This window comes from Glandiceps talaboti, chromosome 3, assembly GCF_964340395.1.
Source record: "Glandiceps talaboti chromosome 3, keGlaTala1.1, whole genome shotgun sequence".
NCBI lineage: Eukaryota > Metazoa > Hemichordata > Enteropneusta > Spengelidae > Glandiceps > Glandiceps talaboti.
The window spans coordinates 23,240,637-23,267,754 of NC_135551.1; the positions used below are offsets into that span (position 1 = coordinate 23,240,637).

At 38.0% G+C, this 27,118-nt stretch overlaps 1 protein-coding gene across 1 annotated transcript in view; it reads right to left on the bottom strand.

Moving 5' to 3' along the window:
* Window positions 1-2,595: 2,595 nt before the first annotated feature.
* Window positions 2,596-27,118, bottom strand: part of LOC144433231 (hyalin-like) — a 31,267-nt gene continuing 6,744 nt past the window's right edge. Inside the window, exons 2-20 of the mRNA XM_078121540.1 lie at window positions 20,848-21,025; window positions 19,797-19,999; window positions 19,207-19,452; window positions 18,503-18,745; window positions 17,241-17,486; window positions 16,528-16,770; window positions 15,261-15,506; window positions 14,557-14,799; window positions 13,270-13,515; window positions 12,565-12,807; window positions 11,268-11,513; window positions 10,563-10,805; window positions 9,239-9,484; window positions 8,534-8,776; window positions 7,018-7,263; window positions 6,314-6,556; window positions 5,064-5,309; window positions 4,352-4,594; window positions 2,596-2,885 (exon numbers count right to left, since the gene is read on the bottom strand). Coding sequence (XP_077977666.1) covers window positions 2,596-2,885; window positions 4,352-4,594; window positions 5,064-5,309; window positions 6,314-6,556; window positions 7,018-7,263; window positions 8,534-8,776; window positions 9,239-9,484; window positions 10,563-10,805; window positions 11,268-11,513; window positions 12,565-12,807; window positions 13,270-13,515; window positions 14,557-14,799; window positions 15,261-15,506; window positions 16,528-16,770; window positions 17,241-17,486; window positions 18,503-18,745; window positions 19,207-19,452; window positions 19,797-19,999; window positions 20,848-21,025 — 4,583 coding nt within the window. The remainder of the gene's footprint in view (window positions 2,886-4,351; window positions 4,595-5,063; window positions 5,310-6,313; window positions 6,557-7,017; window positions 7,264-8,533; window positions 8,777-9,238; window positions 9,485-10,562; window positions 10,806-11,267; window positions 11,514-12,564; window positions 12,808-13,269; window positions 13,516-14,556; window positions 14,800-15,260; window positions 15,507-16,527; window positions 16,771-17,240; window positions 17,487-18,502; window positions 18,746-19,206; window positions 19,453-19,796; window positions 20,000-20,847; window positions 21,026-27,118) is intronic.

Sequence of the window (27,118 nt, forward strand, 5' to 3'; positions counted from 1 at the left end):
GCATGCTCAGACGCAAAGGACTATGGGATTATCTGTGGTTATGGTAATACCTAATCTGGAGCTACTGGTAAAATTAACCTCCCACAATTGTCAGGGAAACTATGAACTGATTATTTGTGGTTACAAACAATGTATCAACATTGTTTACAATACTAATTGATTAGTATTTATTATCACATTTCCCATGATGCAACTTTCAACATGGCGGGTTTGCAAGTTCTTGTTCGAACTTGTCAGATTAAAATAATTCCTTTGTCAGTAAAACTAGGTCAACCTTATATATTATTGTATATCAATACATAAAAAAACAATATTCCCCAACAATACATATACTGTTTATCATTTCAATGCATACTGATAAAAAATTACAATTTCTACTTTTTACAATTACCATCTCTAGACACTTTTGCAAAAACAAATGTCATAGACACTATAATGTTGGAAGACAATCGTAACATCCAGAGCCCCTTGAATACACCGTTGAGAAAATTAAAGGCGATATATATCATTTAAAAAAATAACTTGTTACCATCAATTGTTTTGCTTCTCGATATGGAAGGTTATTTTGATATCTTTATTCTTAATTATAAAATGTTAATGGACAAAACGTTTGTCTTCTTTCCAATCCCGTTTAAAACCGGTCTTGTAATTGGGCTTCCTGTTTCTGTCAATTTTCCAATTAAAAAAAAAATGTTAATCCCCACTGTGCACGGCACCTATATGTAATTGTTTATTTGGCATTAGAAGTTGTCTGAGTGACTGTGTGTATTAATTAAATACCATGTTACATGAGTGAAACACCAAGCCTACATCATTTTAGCTGTAACTGAATCTTACATAGTGCACACAAGTTATTTCCTGGCCTTAATTATTTAAGCCCTAGTTGACGTAAATTACCTCAGGGGCTATTATGCAGAAACTTTTTCGAGTCCCGGGCTGAAAGCTCAATGACTCGCAACAGTCGTTCCGTTACATGTGCACGTCAGGTGTCCACATGTCCCCACAATGGAATTTTTACTAAACAATCGAAGCAAAAGGGACAGAAAGAGAAGCAAAATTGGTACAAGAGTCTGGTGCGTTTTGACTACACATGGTGCATTTTGGTATCAAATTCTTATTTGTAAACATGATATCCCAAAAGGACAGGCGCACCGACGATGGGCGACACTGGGCATTCAATAGCAATCGAGAAAAACAGTTTGAGATTTACAGAAGGTAATGGTTTACTTCATGGAACACCTATCTATCCGAAGAAATTAATGCTAACATCACATGCTCGAGACTTTGTGGTCGACGTGGCAATCATACAAACGCAAGACACACTTCTGTATACATAGTGGTAGTATACACAGCATACATAGTAGTACTATACATAGTAGTAGTAGTAGTAGTAGTAGTAGTAGTAGTAGTAGTAGTAGTAGTAGTAATAGTAGTAGTAGTAGTAGTAATAGTAGTAGTAGTAATAGTAGTAGTAGTAGTAGAATAGTTTATTATAGTGACATGTGGTAAAGTATGACAAATCTGCAAAAAGAGTTACAATACACAACCTCCCAGTCAAATGGGCTTATATGTCACCTTAGTGAATAAAACGTAACTAGAATAGGGTGAGGAACTTATTACAGTGAGGAAAGTATTATATACAAGGCAAAAACAGAAGCTAACTGCAAATGTAAAAGTTGTCCTTTCTCTTTAAAAATGCTTTCTCAATAAACATTGTCATATTTTCTCACTTTTCATGATACCAAGTACTTTCATTTTCTTTCAGATATTGGTTCACCTCTTTAACGTCCAGTCTCTATACGTAGAGGTAATACACATGACCTGAACTGAGCCATGAAAGATCGTTGACTACGTGATAAGTTCGTAAGGTTCAAACGCGCCGCAGCTGGTTTTGAAATATATGTAGGTTCTTAGATTAGGCTTATTATGATGCACAGTTTCTGACCAAGATCGTTCTAAATTTAACCTCAATGACTGGAAATTTCCTCAGTGATATAAATAATAAATAAATAAATAAATAAATAAATAACAAACAAACAAACAAACAAACAAACAAACACATAAATAAGTAAGTAAATAATTAAATGCAAGTACTAATGAGAAGGTTAATGTGCATGACGTAGGCTACAACAACTATTATATTTTCATGTAGCACAATATACTGGTGAATGATAGTCAATGGCATGTTCCTAACGTGGTTAAGTTTCTGTAAGTCCGTCCGTTTGTCTGTATGTCTGTCTGTCTGTCTGTCTGGCTGTCTGGCTGTCTGTCTGTCTGTCTGTCATACGATCAACGAACTACCAAACAATCAACCAACCAACCAACCAACAAACAAACAAATCAATCAATTTTTACAGCGCCAAAAACATATGCGGAGTAATGTTTTCCTGGCGCTGAGCAAGAACATTAGTACATTGATATAAACTTGAAGGGTACTGAGAAAGTAGGGTAGAAGCTTTTATAAATAGCCGTGTCCTGGTATTCTCAGTAACATTTTATCAACCATAGATGCTGAACGTAGTTGAAGTAGTCAACCTTTCCATAAGAGTAGAGAGAGCGCGCTCACCATCATCGTATTTGATCTTACACTTCTTCTCAGGGACATCCTTCAGAAAGTCTGAAATATTCTACTCCCACCATATTTGAGAGCTCCCAGAGTTCATAGCGGTGATTTAATAGAGCACACTTCCTGTCATTATTGTCAAAATTGAAGCTTTGACACAAAGGCTCCTTAAGACACTTGTGAGCACATTGGATTTTTCCTTTGACCACTGTCTTCGAAATCAAAATTTCTTCAGTTTCTGGACCAAACATATGTCCGTTAGGACTAGAAGAGAAGGTTGCTGTACGGTAGGTTTGTGTTCTATTTACGCGTAGATTTGTTCCTGTTGATACAATATAAGAAGTTGTTAGTAAATCACCGTAAATCCGGGTATCACTGAGAAAGACAAAAGATTGTTTGATTTGGCCAATGGGGGCGCTGTTTAGCTGTAGTTTTGGGCCAGAGCTTGAGTAGGGGCCATGACGCCTGTTAGTTAAGTCCTATATCTTCCTTGTACTCAAGTGGATTCCTCTATGGTAGCTTGTAATATAGTATAGATGTGCTATTTATCGTTCTTTATATATGAGATTCGGACGCAAAAAAAATCGGTTAAAGCTGAAAAAGCGAGAGATAAATGTCGACAGAAGACTACCACAAAGATGACCGTAAAGAATGTTTCCAAACCGTACCTAAGAAGCAAAAAGCAAAATTGGCGGAGGAATAAATGCTCTTTCGTCAAACTTACAACAGTCGTTTTAAGGAGCAAAACGTTCGAGTTCACCGTTTACCGTATTGTCTTATTTCTCATTTTTAGTTCAAGTACACGTTAACTTTTGAATTATCTTCTGTCTTGTCATCGTCATAAACCACACCCTCATCATAATAAGCCGTGCAAGACGTACCACCAAGAGGTTTGTTATTTCTGCAGTGTTGCGGAAGAAATAATGGCTCTGGTTTGAGAGAATGCTGTCATGTGCACTGTTGATTTTTCATAATCTCCTTGAACAGGTAACATCTTGAAATCTTGAAATATTATATCCAGCAGACGTATAGGTTGTTCATTAGACGACTACAGTTTCTACAATAGATTCAACAAGAGTTGAAAGACACTTACCATCACTGTGACACTGGTTTGAATGTTCTGAAATGACGCACTCTTGATTTTGACACACGCCCTCTATACATTCTGTATCGACTGTACATGTCCCTATATGATAAAGTTGAGTGTTAGAAATCCTGTGCGACTAAATATTGGAAAGCAGAACAATATAATCTGAATTAGCAAAATATAAGAACTCTGTGCGATACATTTTCTATCCATAATTACTGTACAATGTTTTAGATATATTCGTATTCGTATTCGTATTCGTATTCGTATTCGTATTCGTATTCGTATTCGTATTCGTATTCGTGCTGTAAAATACATTTCTTAGAATTTGTCGCCAACAGTGATTTCTTTCTAGCCTGCATCTTCACTTTACATGGGTCAATACTAAACATCTAAACATTATTTCTAGCCAGAGCCCCAAAATGTAATAGGGAGCATATGTGTTTGTTTCTGTCTGTCATTCTGTCTATCTGTCTGTCTGTCTGTCTGTCTGTCTGTCTGTCTGTCTGTCTGTCTGTCTGTCTATCTGTCTGTCTGTCTGTCTGTCTGCCTGTCTCGTTCATCAAAGAATGTATGTAAACATGTATAAAACCACCAACAACTCCTGTGCTTTGATAACATGGAAGACTTATTTCCACTATGGGGTAGTGTTGCCGTAAAAAGGACAGTGATTAACGACAAATGATACTATTAAAGTTTACCTTTCACAGTGATGGTAAAACTGCATTGAACTTCATTGCCTGCTGGATCGGAGGCTGTATACGTCACCGTTGTCAGACCGATGGTAAAGAGCGCCCCCACTTGATGGCTTGCTGTCAGATTTACGTGGCCGGAGTTGTCAGAAGCAACAGGTGGTTGCCAGGACACCGTGGTATTGCCGGAACTGAGTGGTGTGTTTACTGTCATATTACTACTGCAGTTCAGGAATACAGGTTTCTCCTCGTCTGTTGATGATATTAAAATATGAACTACATTTGTATATGGATACGTATACCTACAAACCACACTAGCCGAACATTATGCGAATGCTGATATTATCTGGATATCGCTCATTTTCAACTTTAGACATCGAAAGCTGCTCTCTAAAACATAAAAGGATCCTTTACAAACTAGTTACCATGAATGAGTTATTTGATGGGATATACAGATATTCAGCTGATAAACATAAAACAGTCACTTGTATGTAAAACAATATAATGTTGCTATGGTTAACTCATGAGGCCTAAGAACAAAAATTGTGTGGTTCCAATTACGCTCAGTATATCTAGTCTAGTTTGCTAGACGAGTGATCATACGGCACACTTCGAAGGGTGGGCACGCCAGAGGGGTGATGCCAAAAACCCACTGAAAATATTAAAATGTGTACACACTGTCTAAGATTTTACGGATAAATATTACATCTAGGAAACAGACCTGTTATCGTAACAGCAAACTGACACATGGCAGAATTAGAAACAGCATCAGTAAATGTATATGTCACATTCGTTGGACCAATAGCAAAGGTCGAACCTGAGACTTGGGTTGTTGTCATAGCAACGGGTGGATTCTGGCTATCAGTCGCACTTGGTTCAGTCCATGTCACAGTAGCAGTGGGGGAAGTGGGGTCGGTAGCTTGGTTTATATCAGTCGGACAACCGCTAATTACTGGAGGATCGAATTCTGAATCAAACAGACACAAATTTGTTGATTATTCTTATTAATATGCACATATGTGAAAAAGAATATTATAATGTGTATACAAGAAATAGTCCTATAGATAAATATTTCCGATAGATAGCTGACGTTTTGGGATTAACCTTTGAATTAGCTAATTTAAAAGCCAACACTACTGTAAGTGCAGGCAATGTATATCCTACAAAGAACCAGATTAGTCGATAGATAACATCAATTTGATTACTAGTCTGTTTATATGTGCCCCGTAACGGGGCGCCCTCAAACGTCGGGCATGATCAATATTCTGTATCGACTGTACATGTCCCTATATGATAAAGTTGAGTGTTAGAAATCCTGTGCGACTAAATATAGGAAAGCAGGACAAAATAATCTTAATTAGCAATATATAAGAACTCTGTGCGATACATTTTCTGTCCATAATTACTGTGTACAATGTTTTTGATATATCCGTATTCGTATTCGTATTCGTATTCGTATTCGTATTCGTATTCGTGTTGATGCTGTGAAATACATTTCTTAGAATTTGTCGCCGACAGTGATTTCTTTCTAGCCTGCATCTTCACTTTACATCGGTCAATACTAAACATCTAAACATTATTTTGAGCCAGATCCCCGAAATGTAATAGGGAGCATATGTGTTTGTTTCTGTCTGTCTGTCTGTCTGTCTGTCTGTCTGTCTGTCTGTCTGTCTGTCTGTCTGTCTGTCTGTCTGTCTTTCTGTCTGTCTGTCTGTCTGTCTGTCCGTCTATATGTATGCTTGTTTTTGGGGTTTTTTTTGTGTGTGTGTGTCTGTCTGTCTGTCTGTCTGTCTGTCTGTCTGCCTGTCTGTCTGTCTGCCTGTCTCGTTCATCAAAGAATGTATGTAAACATGTATAAAACCACCAACAACTCCTGCGCTTTGATAACATGGAAGACTTATTTTCACTATGGGGGTAGTGTTGCCGTAAAAAGGACAGTGATTAACGACAAATGATACTATTAAAGTTTACCTTTCACAGTGATGGTAAAACTGCATTGAACTTCATTGCCTGTAGGATCGGAGGCTGTATACGTCACCGTTGTCAGACCGATCGTAAAGAGCGCCCCCACTTGATGGCTTGCTGTCAGATTTACGTGGCCGGAGTTGTCAGAAGCAACAGGTGGTTGCCAGGACACCGTGGTTTTGCCGGAACTGAGTGATGTGTTTACTGTCATATTACTACTGCAGTTCAGGAATACAGGTTTCTCCTCGTCTGTTGATGATATTAACATATGAACTATATGGATACGTAAACCTACAAACCACACTAGGCGAAAATTATGAGAATGCTGATATTATCTGGATATCGCTCATTTTCAACTTTAGACATCGAAAGCTGCTCTCTAAAACATAAAAGGGTCCTTTACAAACTAGTTACCATGAATGAGTTATTTTATGGGATATACAGATATTCAGCTGATAAACATAAAACAGTCACTTGTATGTAAAACAATATAATGTTGCTATGGTTAACTCATGAGGCCTAAGAACAAAAATTGTGTGGTTCCAATTACGCTTAGTATATCTAGTCTCGTTTGCTAGACGAGTGATCATACGGCACACTTCGAACGGTGGGCACGCCAGAGGGGTGATGTCAAAGACCCACTGAAAATATTAAAATGTTTACACACAGTCTAAGATTTTACGGATAAATATTACATATAGGAAACAGACCTGTTATCGTAACAGCAAACTGACACATGGCAGAATTAGAAACAGCATCAGTAAATGTATATGTCACAATCGTTGGACCAATAGCAAAGGTCGAACTTGAGACATGGGTTGTTGTCATAGCAACGGGTGGATTCTGGCTATCAGTCGCACTTGGTTCAGTCCATGTCACAGTAGCAGTGGGGGAAGTGGGGTCGGTAGCTTGGTTTATATCAGTCGGACAACCGCTAATTACTGGAGGATCGAATTCTGAATCAAACAGACACAAATTTGTTGATTATGGTACTAAATATGCACATATGTTAAAAAGAATAATATAATGTGTATACAAGAAATAGTCCTATAGATAAATATTTCCGATAGATAGCTGACGTTTCGGGATTAACCTTTGAGTGAGCTAATTTAAAATCCAACACTACTGTAAGTGTAGGCAATGTATATCCTACAAAGAACCAGATTAGTCGATAGAAAACATCAATTTGATTACTAGTCTGTTATGTGCCCCGTAACGGGGCGCCCTCAAACATCGGACATGATCAACATTCTGTATCGACTGTACATGTCCCTATATGATAAAGTTGAGTGTTAGAAATCCTGTGCGACTAAATATAGGAAAGCAGAACAAAATAATCTGAATTAGCAATATATAAGAACTCTGTGCGATACATTTTCTGTCCAAAATTACTGTGTACTCGTATTCCTTACGTGTATTCGTATTCGTAGTCGTAGTCGTATTCATATTCGTGTTGATTCTGTAAAATACATTTCTTAGAATTTGTCGCCGACAGTGATTTCTTTCTAACCTTCATCTTCACTTTACATGGGTCAATACTAAACATCTAAACATTATTTTGAGCCAGAGCCCCGAAATGTAATAGGGAGCATATGTGTTTGTTTCTGTCTGTCAATCAGTCTGTCTGTCTGTCTGTCTGTCTGTCTGTCTGTCTGTCTGTCTGTCTGTCTGTCTGTCTGTCTGTCTGTCCATCCGACTGTCTGTCTGTCTGTTTGTTTGTTTGTTTGTCTGTCTGTCTGTCTGTCCGTCTGTATGTATGCTTGTTTTTTTTGTGTGTCTGTCTGTCTGTCTGTCTGTCTGCCTGTCTGTCTGCCTGTCTTGTTCATCAAAGAATGTTTGTAAACATGTATAAAACTACCAACAACTCCTGCGCTTGATAACATGGAAGACTTATTGTCTGTCTGTCTGTCTGTCTGTCTGTCTGTCTGTCTGTCTGTCTGTCCATCCGACTGTCTGTCTGTTTGTCTGTCTGTCCGTCTGTATGTGTGCTTGTTTTTTTTTGTGTGTGTGTGTGTGTGTCTGTCTGTCTGTCTGTCTGTCTGTCTGTCTGTCTGTCTGTCTGCCTGTCTGTCTGCCTGTCTTGTTCATCAAAGAATGTATGTACACATGTATAAAAACACCAAGAACTCCTGCGCTTTGATAACATGGAAGTCTTATTTCCACTATGGGGTAGTGTTGCCGTAAAAAGGACAGTGATTAACGACAAATGATACTATTAAAGTTTACCTTTCACAGTGATGATAAAACTGCATTGAACTTCATTGCCTGCTGGATCGGAGGCTGTATACGTCACCGTTGTCAGACCGATCGTAAAGAGCGCCCCCACTTGATGGCTTGCTGTCAGATTTACGTGGCCGGAGTTGTCAGAAGCAACAGGTGGTTGCCAGGACACCGTGGTATTGCTGGAACTGAGTGATGTGTTTACTGTCATATTACTACTGCAGTTCAGGAATACAGGGTTCTCTTCATCTGTTGATGATATTAACATATGAACTATATGGATACGTATACATACAAACAACACTAGGCCAAAATTATGCGAATGCTGATATTATCTGGATATCGCTCATTTTCAACTTTAGACATCGAAAGCTGCTCTCTAAAACATAAAAGGATCCTTTACAAACTAGTTACCATGAATGAGTTATTTTATGGGATATACAGATATTCAGCTGATAAACATAAAACAGTCACTTGTATGTAAAACAATATAATGTTGCTATGGTTAACTCATGAGGCCTAAGAACAAAAATTGTGTGGTTCCAATTACGCTCAGTATATCTAGTCTCGTTTTCTAGACGAGTGATCATACGGTACACTTCGAAGGTTGGGCACGCCAGAGGGGTGATGCCAAAAAACCCACTGAAAATATTAAAATGTATACACACAGTCTAAGATTTTACGGATAAATATTATATCTAGGAAACAGACCTGTTATCGTAACAGCAAACTGACACATGGCAGCATTAGAAACAGCATCAGTAAATGTATATGTCACATTCGTTGGACCAATAGCAAAGGGCGAACCTGAGACATGGGTTGTTGTCATAGCAACGGGTGGATTCTGGCTATCAGTCGCACTTGGTTCAGTCCATGTCACAGTAGCAGTGGGGGAAGTGGGGTCGGTAGCTTGGTTTATATCAGTCGGACAACCTCTAATTACTGGAGGATCGAATTCTGAATCAAACAGACACAAATTATCGTAATAAATATGCACATATGTTAAAAAGAATATTATAATGTGTATACAAGAAATAGTCCTATAGATAAACATTTCCGATAGATAGCTGACGTTTTGGGATTAACCTTTGAGTTAGCTAATTTAAAAGCCAACACTACTGTAAGTGCAGGCAATGTATATCCTACAAAGAACCAGATTAGTCGATAGATAACATCAATTTGATTACTAGTCTGTTATGTGCCCCGTGACGGGGCGCCCTCAAACATCGGGCATGATCAACATTCTGTATCGACTGTACATGTCCCTATATGATAAAGTTGAGTGTTAGAAATCCTGTGCGACTAAATATAGGAAAGCAGAACAAAATAATCTGAATTAGCAATATATAAGAACTCTGTGCGATACATTTTCTATCCATAATTACTGTGTACAATGTTTTTGATATATCCGTATTCGTATTCGTATTCGTATTCGTATTCGTATTCGTATTCGTATTCGTATTCGTATTCGTATTCGTGTTGATGCTGTAAAATACATTTATTAGAATTTGTCGCCGACAGTGATTTCTTTCTAGCCTGCATCTTCACTTTACATGGGTCAATACTAAACATCTAAACATTATTTTGAGCCAGATCCCCGAAATGTAATAGGGAGCATATGTGTTTGTTTCTGTCTGTCTGTCTGTCTGTCTGTCTGTCTGTCTGTCTGTCTGTCTGTCTGTCTGTCTGTCTGTCTGTCTGTCTGTCTGTCTGTCAGTTTGTCTGTCTGTCTGTCTGTCTGTCTGTCTGTCCATCCGACTGTCTGTCTGTATGTATGGTTGTTTTTTTGTTTTTTTGTGTGTGTGTGTGTGTCTGTCTGTCTGTCTGTCTGTCTGTCTGTCTGTCTGTCTGTCTGTCTGTCTGTCTGTCTGTCTGTCTGTCTGCCTGTCTCGTTCATCAAAGAATGTATGTAAACATGTATAAAACCACCAACAACTCCTGCGCTTTGATAACATGGAAGACTTATTTCCACTATGGGGTAGTGTTGCCGTAAAAAGGACAGTGATTAACGACAAATGACACTATTAAAGTTTACCTTTCACAGTGATGGTAAAACTGCATTGAACTTCATTGCCTGCAGGATCGGAGGCTGTATACGTCACCGTTGTCAGACCGATCGTAAAGAGCGCCCCCACTTGATGGCTTGCTGTCAGAGTTACGTGGCCAGAGTTGTCAGAAGCAACAGGTGGTTGCCAGGACACCGTGGTATTGCCGGAACTGAGTGATGTGTTTACTGTCATATTACTACTGCAGTTCAAGAATGCAGGCTTCTCCTCGTCTGTTGATGATATTAACATATGAACTATATGGATACGTATACCTACAAACCACACTAGGCGAAAATTATGTGAATGCTGATATTATCTGGATATCGCTCATTTTCAACTTTAGACATCGAAAGCTGCTCTCTAAAACATAAAAGGGTCCTTTACAAACTAGTTACCATGAATGAGTTATATTATGGGATATACAGATATTCAGCTGATAAACATAAAACAGTCAATTGTATGTAAAACAATATAATGTTGCTATGGTTAACTCATGAGGCCTAAGAACAAAAATTGTGTGGTTCCAATTACGCTCAGTATATCTAGTCTCGTTTGCTAGACGAGTGATCATACGGCACACTTCGAGCGGTGGGCAGGCCAGAGTGGTGATGCTAAAAACCCCACTGAAAATATTAAAATGTTTACACACAGTCTAAGATTTTACGGATAAATATTACATCTAGGAAACAGACCTGTTATCGTAACAGCAAACTGACACATGGCAGAATTAGAAACAGCATCAGTAAATGTATATGTCACATTCGTTGGACCAATAGCAAAGGTCGAACCTGAGACATGGGTTGTTGTCATGGCAACGGGTGGATTCAGGCTATCAGTCGCACTTGGTTCAGTCCATGTCACAGTAGCAGTGGGGGAAGTGGGGTCGGTAGCTTGGTTTATATCAGTCGGACAACCGCTAATTATTGGAGGATCGAATTCTGAATCAAACAGACACAAATTTGTTGATTATTGTAATTAATATGCACATATGTTAAAAAGAATATTATAATTTGTATACAAGAAATAGTCCTATAGATAAACATTTCCGATAGATAGCTGACGTTTTGGGATTAACCTTTGAGTTAGCTAATTTAAAAGCCAACACTACTGTAAGTGTAGGCAATGTATATCCTACAAAGAACCAGATTAATCAATAGAAAACATCAATTTGATTACTAATACTAGTCTGTTATGTGCCCCGTAACGGGCGCCCTCAAACATCGGACATGATCAACATTCTGTATCGACTGTACATGTCCCTATATGATAAAGTTGAGTGTTAGAAATCCTGTGCGACTAAATATTGGAAAGCAGAACAAAATAATCTGATTTAGCAATATATAAAAACTCTGTGCGATACATTTTCTGTCCATAATTACTGTGTACAATGTTTTTGATATATCCGTATTCGTATTCGTATTCGTATTCGTATTCGTATTCGTATTCGTATTCGTATTCGTGCTGTAAAATGCATTTCTTAGAACTTTTCGCCGACCGTGATTTCTATCTAGTCTGCATCTTCACTTTACATGGGTCAATACTAAACATCTAAACATTATTTTGAGCCAGAGCCCCGAAATGTAATAGGGAGCATATGTGTTTGTTTCTGTCTGTCTGTCAGTCAGTCAGTCTGTCTGTCTGTCTGTCTGTCTGTCTGTCTGTCTGTCTGTCTGTCTGTCTGTCCATCCGACTGTCTGTCTGTCTGTCTGTCTGTCTGTCCGTCCGACTGTCTGTCTGTCCGTCTGTATGTATGTATGCTTGTTTGTTTGTGTTTGTTTGTGTGTGTGTGTGTTTGTGTGTGTCTGTCTGTCTGTCTGCCTGTCTGTCTGTCTGTCTGCCTGTCTCTTTCATCAAAGAATGTATGTAAACATGTATAAAACCACCAACAACTCCTGTGCTTTGATAACATGATAGACTTATTTCCACTATGGGGTAGTGTTGCCGTAAAAAGGACAGTGATTAACGACAAATGACACTATTAAAGTTTACCTTTCACAGTGATGGTAAAACTGCATTGAACTTCATTGCCTGCAGGATCGGAGGCTGTATACGTCACCGTTGTCAGACCGATCGTAAAGAGCGCCCCCACTTGATGGCTTGCTGTCAGAGTTACGTGGCCAGAGTTGTCAGAAGCAACAGGTGGTTGCCAGGACACCGTGGTATTGCCGGAACTGAGTGATGTGTTTACTGTCATATTACTACTGCAGTTCAAGAATGCAGGCTTCTCCTCGTCTGTTGATGATATTAACATATGAACTATATGGATACGTATACCTACAAACCACACTAGGCGAAAATTATGTGAATGCTGATATTATCTGGATATCGCTCATTTTCAACTTTAGACATCGAAAGCTGCTCTCTAAAACATAAAAGGGTCCTTTACAAACTAGTTACCATGAATGAGTTATATTATGGGATATACAGATATTCAGCTGATAAACATAAAACAGTCAATTGTATGTAAAACAATATAATGTTGCTATGGTTAACTCATGAGGCCTAAGAACAAAAATTGTGTGGTTCCAATTACGCTCAGTATATCTAGTCTCGTTTGCTAGACGAGTGATCATACGGCACACTTCGAGCGGTGGGCAGGCCAGAGTGGTGATGCTAAAAACCCCACTGAAAATATTAAAATGTTTACACACAGTCTAAGATTTTACGGATAAATATTACATCTAGGAAACAGACCTGTTATCGTAACAGCAAACTGACACATGGCAGAATTAGAAACAGCATCAGTAAATGTATATGTCACATTCGTTGGACCAATAGCAAAGGTCGAACCTGAGACATGGGTTGTTGTCATGGCAACGGGTGGATTCAGGCTATCAGTCGCACTTGGTTCAGTCCATGTCACAGTAGCAGTGGGGGAAGTGGGGTCGGTAGCTTGGTTTATATCAGTCGGACAACCGCTAATTATTGGAGGATCGAATTCTGAATCAAACAGACACAAATTTGTTGATTATTGTAATTAATATGCACATATGTTAAAAAGAATATTATAATTTGTATACAAGAAATAGTCCTATAGATAAACATTTCCGATAGATAGCTGACGTTTTGGGATTAACCTTTGAGTTAGCTAATTTAAAAGCCAACACTACTGTAAGTGTAGGCAATGTATATCCTACAAAGAACCAGATTAATCAATAGAAAACATCAATTTGATTACTAATACTAGTCTGTTATGTGCCCCGTAACGGGCGCCCTCAAACATCGGACATGATCAACATTCTGTATCGACTGTACATGTCCCTATATGATAAAGTTGAGTGTTAGAAATCCTGTGCGACTAAATATTGGAAAGCAGAACAAAATAATCTGATTTAGCAATATATAAAAACTCTGTGCGATACATTTTCTGTCCATAATTACTGTGTACAATGTTTTTGATATATCCGTATTCGTATTCGTATTCGTATTCGTATTCGTATTCGTATTCGTATTCGTGCTGTAAAATGCATTTCTTAGAACTTTTCGCCGACCGTGATTTCTATCTAGTCTGCATCTTCACTTTACATGGGTCAATACTAAACATCTAAACATTATTTTGAGCCAGAGCCCCGAAATGTAATAGGGAGCATATGTGTTTGTTTCTGTCTGTCTGTCAGTCAGTCAGTCTGTCTGTCTGTCTGTCTGTCTGTCTGTCTGTCTGTCTGTCTGTCTGTCCATCCGACTGTCTGTCTGTCTGTCTGTCTGTCTGTCCGTCCGACTGTCTGTCTGTCCGTCTGTATGTATGTATGCTTGTTTGTTTGTGTTTGTTTGTGTGTGTGTGTGTTTGTGTGTGTCTGTCTGTCTGTCTGCCTGTCTGTCTGTCTGTCTGCCTGTCTCTTTCATCAAAGAATGTATGTAAACATGTATAAAACCACCAACAACTCCTGTGCTTTGATAACATGATAGACTTATTTCCACTATGGGGTAGTGTTGCCGTAAAAAGGACAGTGATTAACGACAAATGATACTATTAAAGTTTACCTTTCACAGTGATGGTAAAACTGCATTGAACTTCATTGCCTGCTGGATCGGAGGCTGTATACGTCACCGTTGTCAGACCGATCGCAAAGAGCGCCCCCACTTGATGGCTTGCTGTCAGATTTACGTGGCCGGAGTTGTCAGAAGCAACAGGTGGTTGCCAGGACACCGTGGTATTGCCGGAACTGAGTGATGTGTTTACTGTCATATTACTACTGCAGTTCAGGAATATAGGTTTCTCTTCATCTGTTGATGATATTAAAATATGAACTATATGGATACGTATACCTACAAACCACACTAGGCGAAAATTATGCGAATGCTGATATTATCTGGATATCGCTCATTTTCAACTTTAGACATCGAAAGCTGCTCTCTAAAACATAAAAGGGTCCTTTATAAACTAGTTACCATGAATGAGTTATTTTATGGGATATACAGATATTCAGCTGATAAACATAAAACAGTTACTTGTATGTAAAACAATATAATGTTACTATGGTTAACTCATGAGGCCTAAGAACAAAAATTGTGTGGTTCCAATTACGCTCAGTATATCTAGTCTCGTTTGCTAGACGAGTGATCATACGGTACACTTCGAACGGTGGGCACGCCAGAGGGGTGATGCCAAAAACCCACTGAAAATATTAAAATGTTTACACACAGTCTAAGATTTTACGGATAAATATTACATCTAGGAAACAGACCTGTTATCGTAACAGCAAACTGACACATGGCAGAATTAGAAACAGCATCAGTAAATGTATATGTCACAATCGTTGGACCAATAGCAAAGGTCGAACCTGAGACATGGGTTGTTGTCATGGCAACGGGTGGATTCAGGCTATCAGTCGCACTTGGTTCAGTCCATGTCACAGTAGCAGTGGGGGAAGTGGGGTCGGTAGCTTGGTTTATATCAGTCGGACAACCGCTAATTATTGGAGGATCGAATTCTGAATCAAACAGACACAAATTTGTTGATTATTGTTATTAATATGCACATTTATTAAAAAGAATATTATAATGTGTATACAAGAAATAGTCCTTTAGATAAACATTTCCGATAGATAGCTGACGTTTTGGGATTAACCTTTGAGTTAGCTAATTTAAAAGTCAACACTATTGTAAGTGTAGGCAATGTATATCCTACAAAGAACCAGATTAGTCGATAGAAAACATCAATTTGATTACTAGTCTGTAATGTAACGGGGCGCCCTCAAACATCGGACATGATCAACATTCTGTATCGACTGTACATGTCCCTACATGATGAAGTTGAGTGTTAGAAATCCTGTGCGACTAAATATAGGAAAGCAGAACAAAATAATCTGAATTAGCAATATATAAGAACTCTGTGCGATACATTTTCTATCCATAATTACTGTGTACAATGTTTTTGATATGTCCGTATTCGTATTCGTATTCGTATTCGTATTCGTATTCGTATTCGTATTCGTATTCGTATTCGTGCTGTAAAATACATTTCTTAGAATTTGTCGCCGACAGTGATTTCTTTCTAGCCTGCATCTTCACTTTACATGGGTCAATACTAAACATCTAAACATTATTTTGAGCCAGAGCCCCAAAATGTAATAGGGAGCATATGTGTTTGTTTCTGTCTGTCTGTCTGTCTGTCTGTCTGTCTGTCTGTCTGTCTGTCTGTCTGTCTGTCTGTCATTATGTCTGTCCGTCCGACTGTCTGTCTGTCTGTCCGTCTGTATGTATGTATGCTTGTTTGTTTGTGTTTGTTTGTTTGTTTGTGTGTGTGTGTGTGTGTGTTTGTGTGTGTGTCTGTCGGTCTGCCTGTCTGTCTGTCTGTCTGCCTGTGTCGTTCATCAAAGAATGTATGTAAACATGTATAAAACCACCAAGAACTCCTGTGCTTTGATAACATGGAAGACTTTTTTCCACTATGGGGTAGTGTTGCCGTAAAAAGGACAGTGATTAACGACAAATGATACTATCAAAGTTTACCTTTTACAGTGATGGTAAAACTGCATTGAACTTCATTGCCTGCTGGATCGGAGGCTGTATACGTCACCGTTGTCAGACCGATCGTAAAGAGCGCCCCCACTTGATGGCTTGCTGTCAGATTTACGTGGCCGGAGTTGTCAGAAGCAACAGGTGGTTGCCAGGACACCGTGGTATTGCCGGAACTGAGTGATGTGTTTACTGTCATATTACTACTGCAGTTCAGGAATATAGGTTTCTCTTCATCTGTTGATGATATTAAAATATGAACTACATTTGTATATGGATACGTATACCTACAAACCACACTAGCCGAAAATTATGAGAATGCTGATATTATCTGGATATCGCTCATTTTCAACTTTAGACATCGAAAGCTGCTATCTAAAACATAAAAGGGTCCTTTATAAACTAGTTACCATGAATGAGTTATTTTATGGGATATACAGATATTCAGCTGATAAACATAAAACAGTCACTTGTATGTAAAACAATATAATGTTGCTATGGTTAACTCGTGAGGCCTAAGAACAAAAATTGTGTGGTTCCAATTACGCTCAGTATATCTAGTCTCGTTTGCTAGACGAGTGATCATACGGCACACTTCGAACGGTGGGCAGGCTAGAGGGGTGATGCCAAAAACCCCACTGAAAATATTAAAATGTTTACTCACAGTCTAAGATTTTACGGATAAATATTACATCTAGGAAACACACCTGTTATCGTAACAGCAAACTGACACATGGCAGAATTAGAAACAGCATCAGTAAATGTATATGTCACAATCGTTGGACCAATAGCAAAGGTCGAACCTGAGACATGGGTTGTTGTCATAGCAACGGGTGGATTCTGGCTATCCGTCGCACTTGGTTCAGTCCATGTCACACTAGCAGTGGGGGAAGTGGGGTCGGTAGCTTGTTTTATATCAGTCGGACAACCGCTAATTATTGGAGGATCGAATTCTGAATCAAACAGACACAAATTTGTTGATTATTGTAATTAATATGCACATATGTTAAAAAGAATATTATAATGTGTATACAAGAAATAGTCCTATAGATAAACATTTCCGATAGATAGCTGACGTTTTGGGATTAACCTTTGAGTTAGCTAATTTAAAAGCCAACACTACTGTAAGTGTAGGCAATGTATATCCTACAAAGAACCAGATCAGTCGATAGAAAACATCAATTTGAATACTAGTCTGCAATGTGCCCCGTAACGGGGCGCCCTCAAACATCGGACATGATCAACATTCTGTATCGACTGTACATGTCCCTATATGATAAAGTTGAGTGTTAGAAATCCTGTGCGACTAAATATTGGAAAGCAGGACAAAATAATCTGAATTAGCAATATATAAGAACTGTTTGCGATACATTTTCTATCCATAATTACTGTGTACAATGTTTTTGTAATGTCCGTATTCGTATTCTTACCCGTATCCGTATTCGTATTCGTATTCGTTTTCGTTTTCGCATTCGTGTTGTAAAATACATTTCTTAGAATTTGTCGCCGACAGTGATTTCTTTCTAGCCTGCATCTTCACTTTACGTGGGTCAATACTAAACATCTAAACATTATTTCGAATGAGAGCCCCAAAATGTAATAGGGAGCATATGTGTTTGTTTCTGTCTGTCAGTCTGTCTGTCAGTCTGTCTGTCTGTCTGTCTGTCTGTCTGTCTGTCTGTCTGTCTGTCTGTCTGTCTGTCTGTCTGTCAGTCTGTATGCTTGGGTTTTTTTTTTTGTGTGTGTGTGTGTCTGTGTCTGTCTGTCTGTCTGTCTGTCTGTCTGTCTGTCTGTCTGCCTGTCTGCCTGTCTGTCTGCCTGTCTCGTTCATCAAAGAATGTATGTAAACATGTATAAAACCACCAACAACTCCTGCGCTTTGATAACATGGAAGACTTATTTCCACTATGGGGTAGTGTTGCCGTAAAAAGGACAGTGATTAACGACAAATGATACTATTAAAGTTTACCTTTCACAGTGATGGTAAAACTGCATTGAACTGCATTGCCTGCAGGATCGGAGGCTGTATACGTCACCGTTGTCAGACCGATCGTAAAGAGCGCCCCCACTTGATGGCTTGCTGTCAGAGTTACGTGGCCGGAGTTGTCAGAAGCAACAGGTGGTTGCCAGGACACCGTGGTTTTGCCGGAACTGAGTGATGTGTTTACTGTCATATTACTACTGCAGTTCAGGAATACAGGGTTCTCTAAATCTGTTGATGATATTAAAATATGAACTATATGGATACGTATACCTGCAAACCACACTAGGCGAAAATCATGTGAATGCTGATATTATCTGGATATCGCTCATTTTCAACTTTAGACATCGAAAGCTGCTCTCTAAAACATAAAAGGGTCCTTTACAAACTAGTTACCATGAATGAGTTATTTTATGGGATATACAGATATTCAGCTGATAAACATAAAACAGTTACTTGTATGTAAAACAATATAATGTTGCTATGGTTAACTCATGAGGCCTAAGAACAAAAATTGTGTGGTTCCAATTACGCTCAGTATATCTAGTCTCGTTTGCTAGACGAGTGATCATACGGCACACTTCGAAGGGTGGGCACGCCAGAGGGGTGATGCCAAAAACCCACTGAAAATATTAAAATGTTTACACACAGTCTAAGATTTTACGGATAAATATTACATCTAGGAAACAGACCTGTTATCTTAACAGCAAACTGACACATGGCAGAATTAGAAACAGCATCAGTAAATGTATATGTCACAATCGTTGGACCAATAGCAAAGGTCGAACCTGAGACATGGGTTGTTGTCATAGCAACGGGTGGATTCTGGCTATCCGTCGCACTAGGTTCAGTCCATGTCACACTAGCAGTGGGGGAAGTGGGGTCGGTAGCTTGTTTTATATCAGTCGGACAACCTCTAATTACTGGAGGATCGAATTCTGAATCAAACAGACACAAATTTGTTGATTATAAATATGCACATATGTTAAAAAGAATATTATAATGTGTATACAAGAAATAGTCCTATAGATAAACATTTTCGATAGATAGCTGACGTTTTTGGATTAACCTTTGAGTTAGCTAATTTAAAAGCCAACACTACTGTAAGTGTAGGCAATGTATATCCTACAAAGAACCAGATTAGTCGATAGAAAACATCAATATGATTACTGGTCTATAATGTACCCCGTAACGGGGCGCCCTCAAACATCGGACATGATCATCGCCGGCGAGGCCGGTGAGGGCGAAGCGACACGGCGTATCTTAGAGTTTAGTTACTTACCTGCATCTAAAGCAATCTTTTCACACAGCGATTTTCTATCGGTGCTACAATCTCCATCACGCCATGTAAAATCACTCGGGTCTATGTAAATACATTCATCTGGTGTAGACGTTAGAGAATAGTGGTTGTAGGCTACATCGGTTTGTCCGTTGACCCACAGGTAGTCTTTTGTTGTTATTCCAATCCAATACTCATTGCTTAGTCTTTGAGAAAAAATAGAATGAACATGATATTATACCATGTGTACATGACGTTATATATACATGATATTATGTGTACAGGTAACTAAAGGAGCCTTTAGGGGATGCTGGAAAACAAGCACAGTCTGTCATGTAAAACACGACCCTCCCCGCGTGTTCAACTATTTTATTTACAAAACATGGGTTAAAATGCGGTCAGATACGAAAGGGGAGCCAAGTCAGCGAGACTCAATGCTGTAACGACTGATAAAATCTTCTATTACTCGAGCGGAAAAAAACCCACGTCAGGCTCTCCAACGGTCACTGCAGTGTAATTTGAAGGGAAATCTCATTAACATATTAACATTCGTGCACACTTTAATTGCCTGTGAAATTCAATGATATCCCATGTCTGTCTGTCTGTCTGTCTGTCTGTCTGTCTGTCTGCCTGTCTGTCTGTCTGTCTAACAAACAAACGAACGAACGAACAAACAAACAAACAAACAAACAAACAAACAAACACACACACACACACACACACACACAAACAAACAAACAAACAAAGAATGAACACGGCTGAGAATACTTTGACCATAGCTGTTAATTCACAACGCACCAGAAGATTTGATTCAATACTATTGTCATGAAAGTATGTATATTTCACGGTTACATTTGAGTTAAAGGCATATCATCTTACAAATTAGCTAAAGATGATTGAAGTAGGAATTTCAAAATGGACTTCAATTTAATGAATTTAGCTTAACAAACCAAATCAATTTCTCATGCTGAGATTTCGTGACACAGTAAAGCTTTCTTGGAAGTTGATGAGTGATGAGGATAGTGAAGAAATAAAAATGCGATAAATTCCTTACGAATTGGTTTCCATGTGGGAACTGATCCAGCTTTGTTCTTCACTGCTTCCAATGACAACAAGATCGGCACCATTATTTATGCACATACTTTGACCATTGCCGCGATTCCGTAACTGAGAAGTGAAGTGGTAGCATGATTGGAACGCCGCAACCTTGGTCCAAGCACCACTACCACAATCTATAAGAAAAATGTTTGAGATGCAACGCTAACGTAGTCATGCTGTAGTGGATCAATTTTATAGCAAGGTGGCTATAAATTTGTGACAAAAGTGATATACATTATTGTATATCTTTAATTCATGTAGTAAATAGTATATCGTATATAATAAATTACATTCTACCAGTACATATATAGATAGTGGAAATCCAGATACGTCATTGGTCAAGACAGAAAAAAAGAAAGCAGTTCTGTAGCAAAACACTGAATGTTGTCAGTACAATGCATTACATTTATATAGGTCTCCAGGACATTATGAACAGCTATTGATTATCAAATAATATATATTGTACTTATTGATTAGGTATACATATGTCTATATAATATTATAGTTTGTGTAACATTTAAGATTATAAAGTTGAAACTCAAAGTGCATAATCAAACATAAGTAATTTATGCTATCCTTTCATGCAGTTTTATTTTTGTGAAAGTTTGTATCGTTAATAATACTGCCTAAAAACTCAGCAATCGATCCCTTCATACTACTTTGAATGAATTTCACCCGATTGTTAATTAAAGTGTATGATGAGAGAAATTTAAGATTACTTTGTGGAAAGCCATTGAAATGAACACAGTATATAACTCAAATAATTATCGATTGGGACTACAACACTCTTCAGTTACACCTCGTTTATTGATGCGTTACGATCACTTATAGATACCTAAAGGGCAAACACGTAATTTACAATCACGGCATTCTATCATATTGTATTTTTTCTTATATAAACCATACATTAAAAAAACTGACTCGACATGAATACACTTATGAGAGTTCAGTGTACTCCGAAATTCGATAGTTTCGGGTACAATCACACCTCAGGTAATTGAACTAGTAAGTTGCACATGACCTGTTTTTTACAATTACACAACAACACATGCAGCCAGATTAAAAAAGATATCTGTTAGTAGTCAATGTTATCCGTAGATAAAATAGTGGCGAGTTTAAATCTTGAGCAAAAGCAATAATTTCAGTATTATTTTCTGAGCAGACAACCACAATGTATTCACTGAAAATTGTTAAAATACCAATAATCAGACACTGTACATGTTAACCAGTTGTCAATATTATTCATAAATAGTGCAGAAACAGATTGAGATCGATCATTATCGCTGTTGAGGGGGACTGATTTTGAGGTGCGGACCCAAAATCAATTCGATTTCATTTATCGTGTATACAGCTACAACACAGGTGGTGCAATACTCTCCAGGATCTTCTTATGAGCGCACGTGCAAAGCCAATTTCCAATGCATTTTTATGCAAATGGAACTAAAGTTGTACTATTATACGATGTAGGATCAATAGTAAATGATTGTATATAGCAACAAGTCATCTAAAAAATGTTTCAGTCGCAGCAAGTGCAGCTTGAAGTAATCAAATATTAAGTCAAATCCTACTCTAGAAATAAGGTAGAGACATTTTTTTGAAAATGGTATGTGAAAAAGAGCAATTAATAAGCACAATTTTTCTTTTAAAATTAACCAGATTCGGGCGACAATATCACACAAAATAAATTTATTTTAACTAGCAGTTTTTTGAGATAGAAGTGGAATCGAGGAAATACCTAAATGATGAATACTAATATATGCAAATCAACGCCAACAAATGAATAATATTAGTCTCTATCAAATAATATACAGATTAGGGTGACCAGTATGAACGAGTATTGCTCAAAACTAACCACGTCTAGACGTAATAACCTATACTATGCCTATTATAATTCATTTAACACAATCCAAATGTTTTTGAAAATATAAGATATGCGGACACCCATGAGTACAGGCAGGCAGGCAGACAGACAGACGGACAGATAGACAGGGACAGGGAGATATACAGAGACTCAGACGGATAGGTATAGATAGGGAGACAGACAGATATACACACAGAGTAGAGTAGAGGAGAGAGAGAGCGAGAGAGAGGGAGAGATAGAGAGGGAGAGATAGAGAGGGATGGGAGAGAGAGATATATATATAGAGAGATATATAGAGAGAGAATAATCAAACTGAAGACAATCAGCTTTCATACATATAAAAAACGTATGTACTTACTCAGTGAGTTAGCATATGATTGCAGACAACACAATAAGAAAACACCACGTAGAATGTGAGTGCACATCGTTTTTAGACCAAGATTTATCATCTTATCGGTCGAGATGGTTTAGTTAAGTTGAACAACTAGAAACGAAAACTAAAAGTAATCGTCACCTAAACTCTATCTTCTTCTAGGTGTGAAAGTCCTATTGGTTGCTTGATGATGATTCAATCAATATGTGACCTTTGACACGCTCATTTGCATTCGTTGTGTATGGATATGCGAATCGTATTAATAGTGCACGGAATAAGTGAAAATTATACTCCCAAATTACACTAAAGAGGGCGCCATATATAGTACTAAAATATATACCGTGCCGCACATAATTTGAGGACAGTTCATTATTTATGCCAGGGAGGGGTGGTTTAGAAATTACTTAAAAATGTTTTTCTTCAGGTAACCCCTTTTGCAAAGCTGTTTCTTTAGGACTCCCTATTAAAAATTCTATAACCCCCCCCCCCATCATTATAACATTTACATAAATTATAGAGATGGATTGCATCATGGGTGTATACCTTTCTATTATAATTAAAAAAACATTTATCCATGAACCTGCAACTCTGCTTCTGCGTGTGGTTGTTAGAAATTATAAGTCTTCAACATCAAAGGATAAATTGTGTCATCTTAACTTCCAAAGTCTTCCCCGATAACTTCATCTCCAATGTCATCACTGTAGGAAATGTTAGAGCCATATTTCTTCTCAGGTATCTATTTTTCTTTATCCAAGATCTACGTTCTGACATCCAATGATAGATCAACAAATGTGACAGGGGGTGTTAACTTTATCCATTTTTCATCCACATTAGCTAATTTCAAAGGTAGTCGATAAAATCGAAAAGGTATGCGTTAATAAGCAATGAGAGGGAGTGGAGCGGTCAAGTAGGGTGTGGTTACGGAAGGGGGAACCTCTCCTGTCTTTGGAGGGTTTTTTAATGTCAAGGCTATCACTAAAAGTCTGTTTTCTTAAGCTATCAAGTTGAGCTAATAAAAAGAATTTAGGAAACTAACATACTTAAAAGAATTGTCGGTCTGTCTGTCTGTCTGTCTGTCTGTCTGCCTGCCTGCCTGCCTGTCTGTCTGTCTGTCTGTCTGTCTGTCTGTCTGTCTGTCTGTCTGTCTGTCTGTCTGTCATCTCTCCATCTCTCTTTCTCGAGCTCTCTCTCCCTCCCTCCCTCACTCATTTACTCACGCTATCCCCCCCACCACCCGCACTCCCCAAATCCAAGGAAAAAAGTTGTTAGAATTTGATTGGTGGACAGTCTAAAAGGTGCTATGCTGTCATAAAGGCAACGTACTTTCATGCAGTCAGCATACTAATTGCTGTGTAGCTACGTAGATGTATTTCCTGAACACAAACTGAGTGTTATTGATCAGTCCTAAACATTAAAAGTGTGAAAACATTTCCACAAAAGCAGAATACATGTACTAGCTTTCAGCGTTTTTGTAAGACTTGGTTTACAGATCGCTTTAAATGTTTAGATTGGAAAATATACCAACGTCTTGCAAGGAATCGATAGTCAAAAGTCGTGGGTAAAACTGATTTCTCCTGAATAGAATTAAAATGTGCTAATGTAATGGGCACGAAGATTCCTAGACGGAGCATAAAACGGAACGTTGGTAACAACATACTGTTACATTGAGTTAAAAGTGACATTCGAATTTATGTAAAAAAGACTGCATCCAGAAATGTCCTTCGGGTCGGAAGACTTTGAATAAAATCGTGCGTAGATGTGCATGGTACATGTAGATGGTTTTGCTTTGGTTGTTTATCGTCCTCTTGTGTCATTCAATGACGGAACGGAGTATATATAATACGTCATTGATTCATTCATCATCATCAATGATGGAACATCCTAGAGTGTATATTGGTATCAATGATTCATTTGTTTCATTCAATGATGAAACATCTTGGAGTATTTGTAGTATACATCATACGCTATTGGTTCATTTGTTTCATTCAATGATGGAACACGTTAGAGTATACATCATACGTCATTGATTCATTTGTTTCATTCACTGACGTAAAGTTTAGCGTTAAGATAATATATTATTGATTCGTTTGAATTTTGTTTCATTAGATTTGAGAGGTGGTTATTTTTGAGTTCTGACCATCACTAATAAGAACCCTTCATTTATAGCAGAGCAATATTCTATGCTCACATTTAAATAATAAAAAAGAAAAGAATAAACTTATAGTCAATATATCTATTAGGTCTAGCTTACATTTGCATCGATTCTATCACAACAGTTTATTGAAATATGTAACAAATCTAGTAAATGACGTCACGGTTGTGATACGAGGTCAGGTAGGTCAAGGCAGGGTCTGTATACAAACTTGGTCAATTCATAATGTTAATATTAGCACACGGTTTTTTTGTTTCTATGTATCATATTTAATGGCATCATCAAACACTTGTTTTAACGTAAACGTTTAGGATTGTACAAATAAAACTTTCCTGTAAATACGAGAGAAATGACACATGTGTCCACGTGTAGAATGAGTAGGATACTTCAGTTGACGTTAATTGATAAATGATGGCAAATTAATGGGTTGAATAATTCGATTCATCAAAAGACATGCGGGATAGGTCGTGCGTGTAAGTTGCTGGAAATTACTCAGTGGGTACGCGGAGAGCCAGAACTTTCTGGCGACAGAAGACAAATTCACACGGAGCGAAAAGAGTTCAAACACTTCGACATAATTGATCAAGCGAAGGAGATGGAGATAAATCGATAAAATTGATGCAATGAATGGTTAGTACACGTGCTTTGAAAGCTGTGACATTGGCACGGCTGGCACAAACTTAGAACGGCGGTAACAAGATAGTCTGTGATCCCAACTTTCGTTTGATTTATGACGTAATTATGAATACACAATTGAATTAATTACGGTCTGTTATTTAAACGACTTGCAATATGTTTAAATGTAAGTGTTTTGGGATGAACGAGTTACCCTGCGTCACATTTCGTCGCCGCTCAGATGATGTTCATCGGATCAATTGCACTTTTTGTGGTATAATCTATTGCACAGGTTTTAACGTTTGTATATTGTATACAGCAACAATTGCGTGATCCGTCACCGATCCATCAATCCATTGACATACATACATACATACATACATACATACATACACACACACACACACATACATACATACATACATACATACATACATACACACACATACATACATACATACATACATACATACATACATACATACATACATACATACATACATACATACATACATACATACATACATACACATACACATGGTTTGCTCCATTTGAATATGGGTAATGAACAAAACAAATATTTAAATTCTCGAAAACTGATATATTTAGTATAAGTGCTTGATTTAGTGAATCGTGTTTTACTGAGTACAGTAGTAGCCCTGTCTACATGATTAAGTATTGCACTGGAAAAAAAGTGCAGTTGTCACCTGAATGATGACAGCAAACATTGAAAGTGTTCAAGAACTGTGGTATACAAATTCATGACGGGCGCCATCACTTGTTTAGTCCCAGTTGTCTTCTGGCATTGTTCGAACTGTTGATTGCAGAGTAGGAATTTTCCCCGACATTGCTAAACAATTACGTCTTCGGATCGTTTACTCCTATGTATACTCCTATGTTTGAGTCCAGTCAATTGGAAATGACGGTTTTAAAGTATGCCTCTGCAGTAACTGTGTAGTACCTTTTGAAAATGTAGCAAAATTTACACCCATGGTACATGGTATATAATCTCACTTTATGTCCCTCTAAAATGAATACATCATCACGTGATACGAATCTATGTGTTCATTTATTTACAATGTTTAATAGTGGTTGGTGTGTGTGTGTGTGTGTGTCTGTCTGTCTATGTGTGTGTGTGTGTATGTTTGAATGAAAGGCCTCTTCATTTCTCCTGTATTTCTATATTGTAATCTAAGATTCTGTAATCTAATTAAGATCCTGTACTT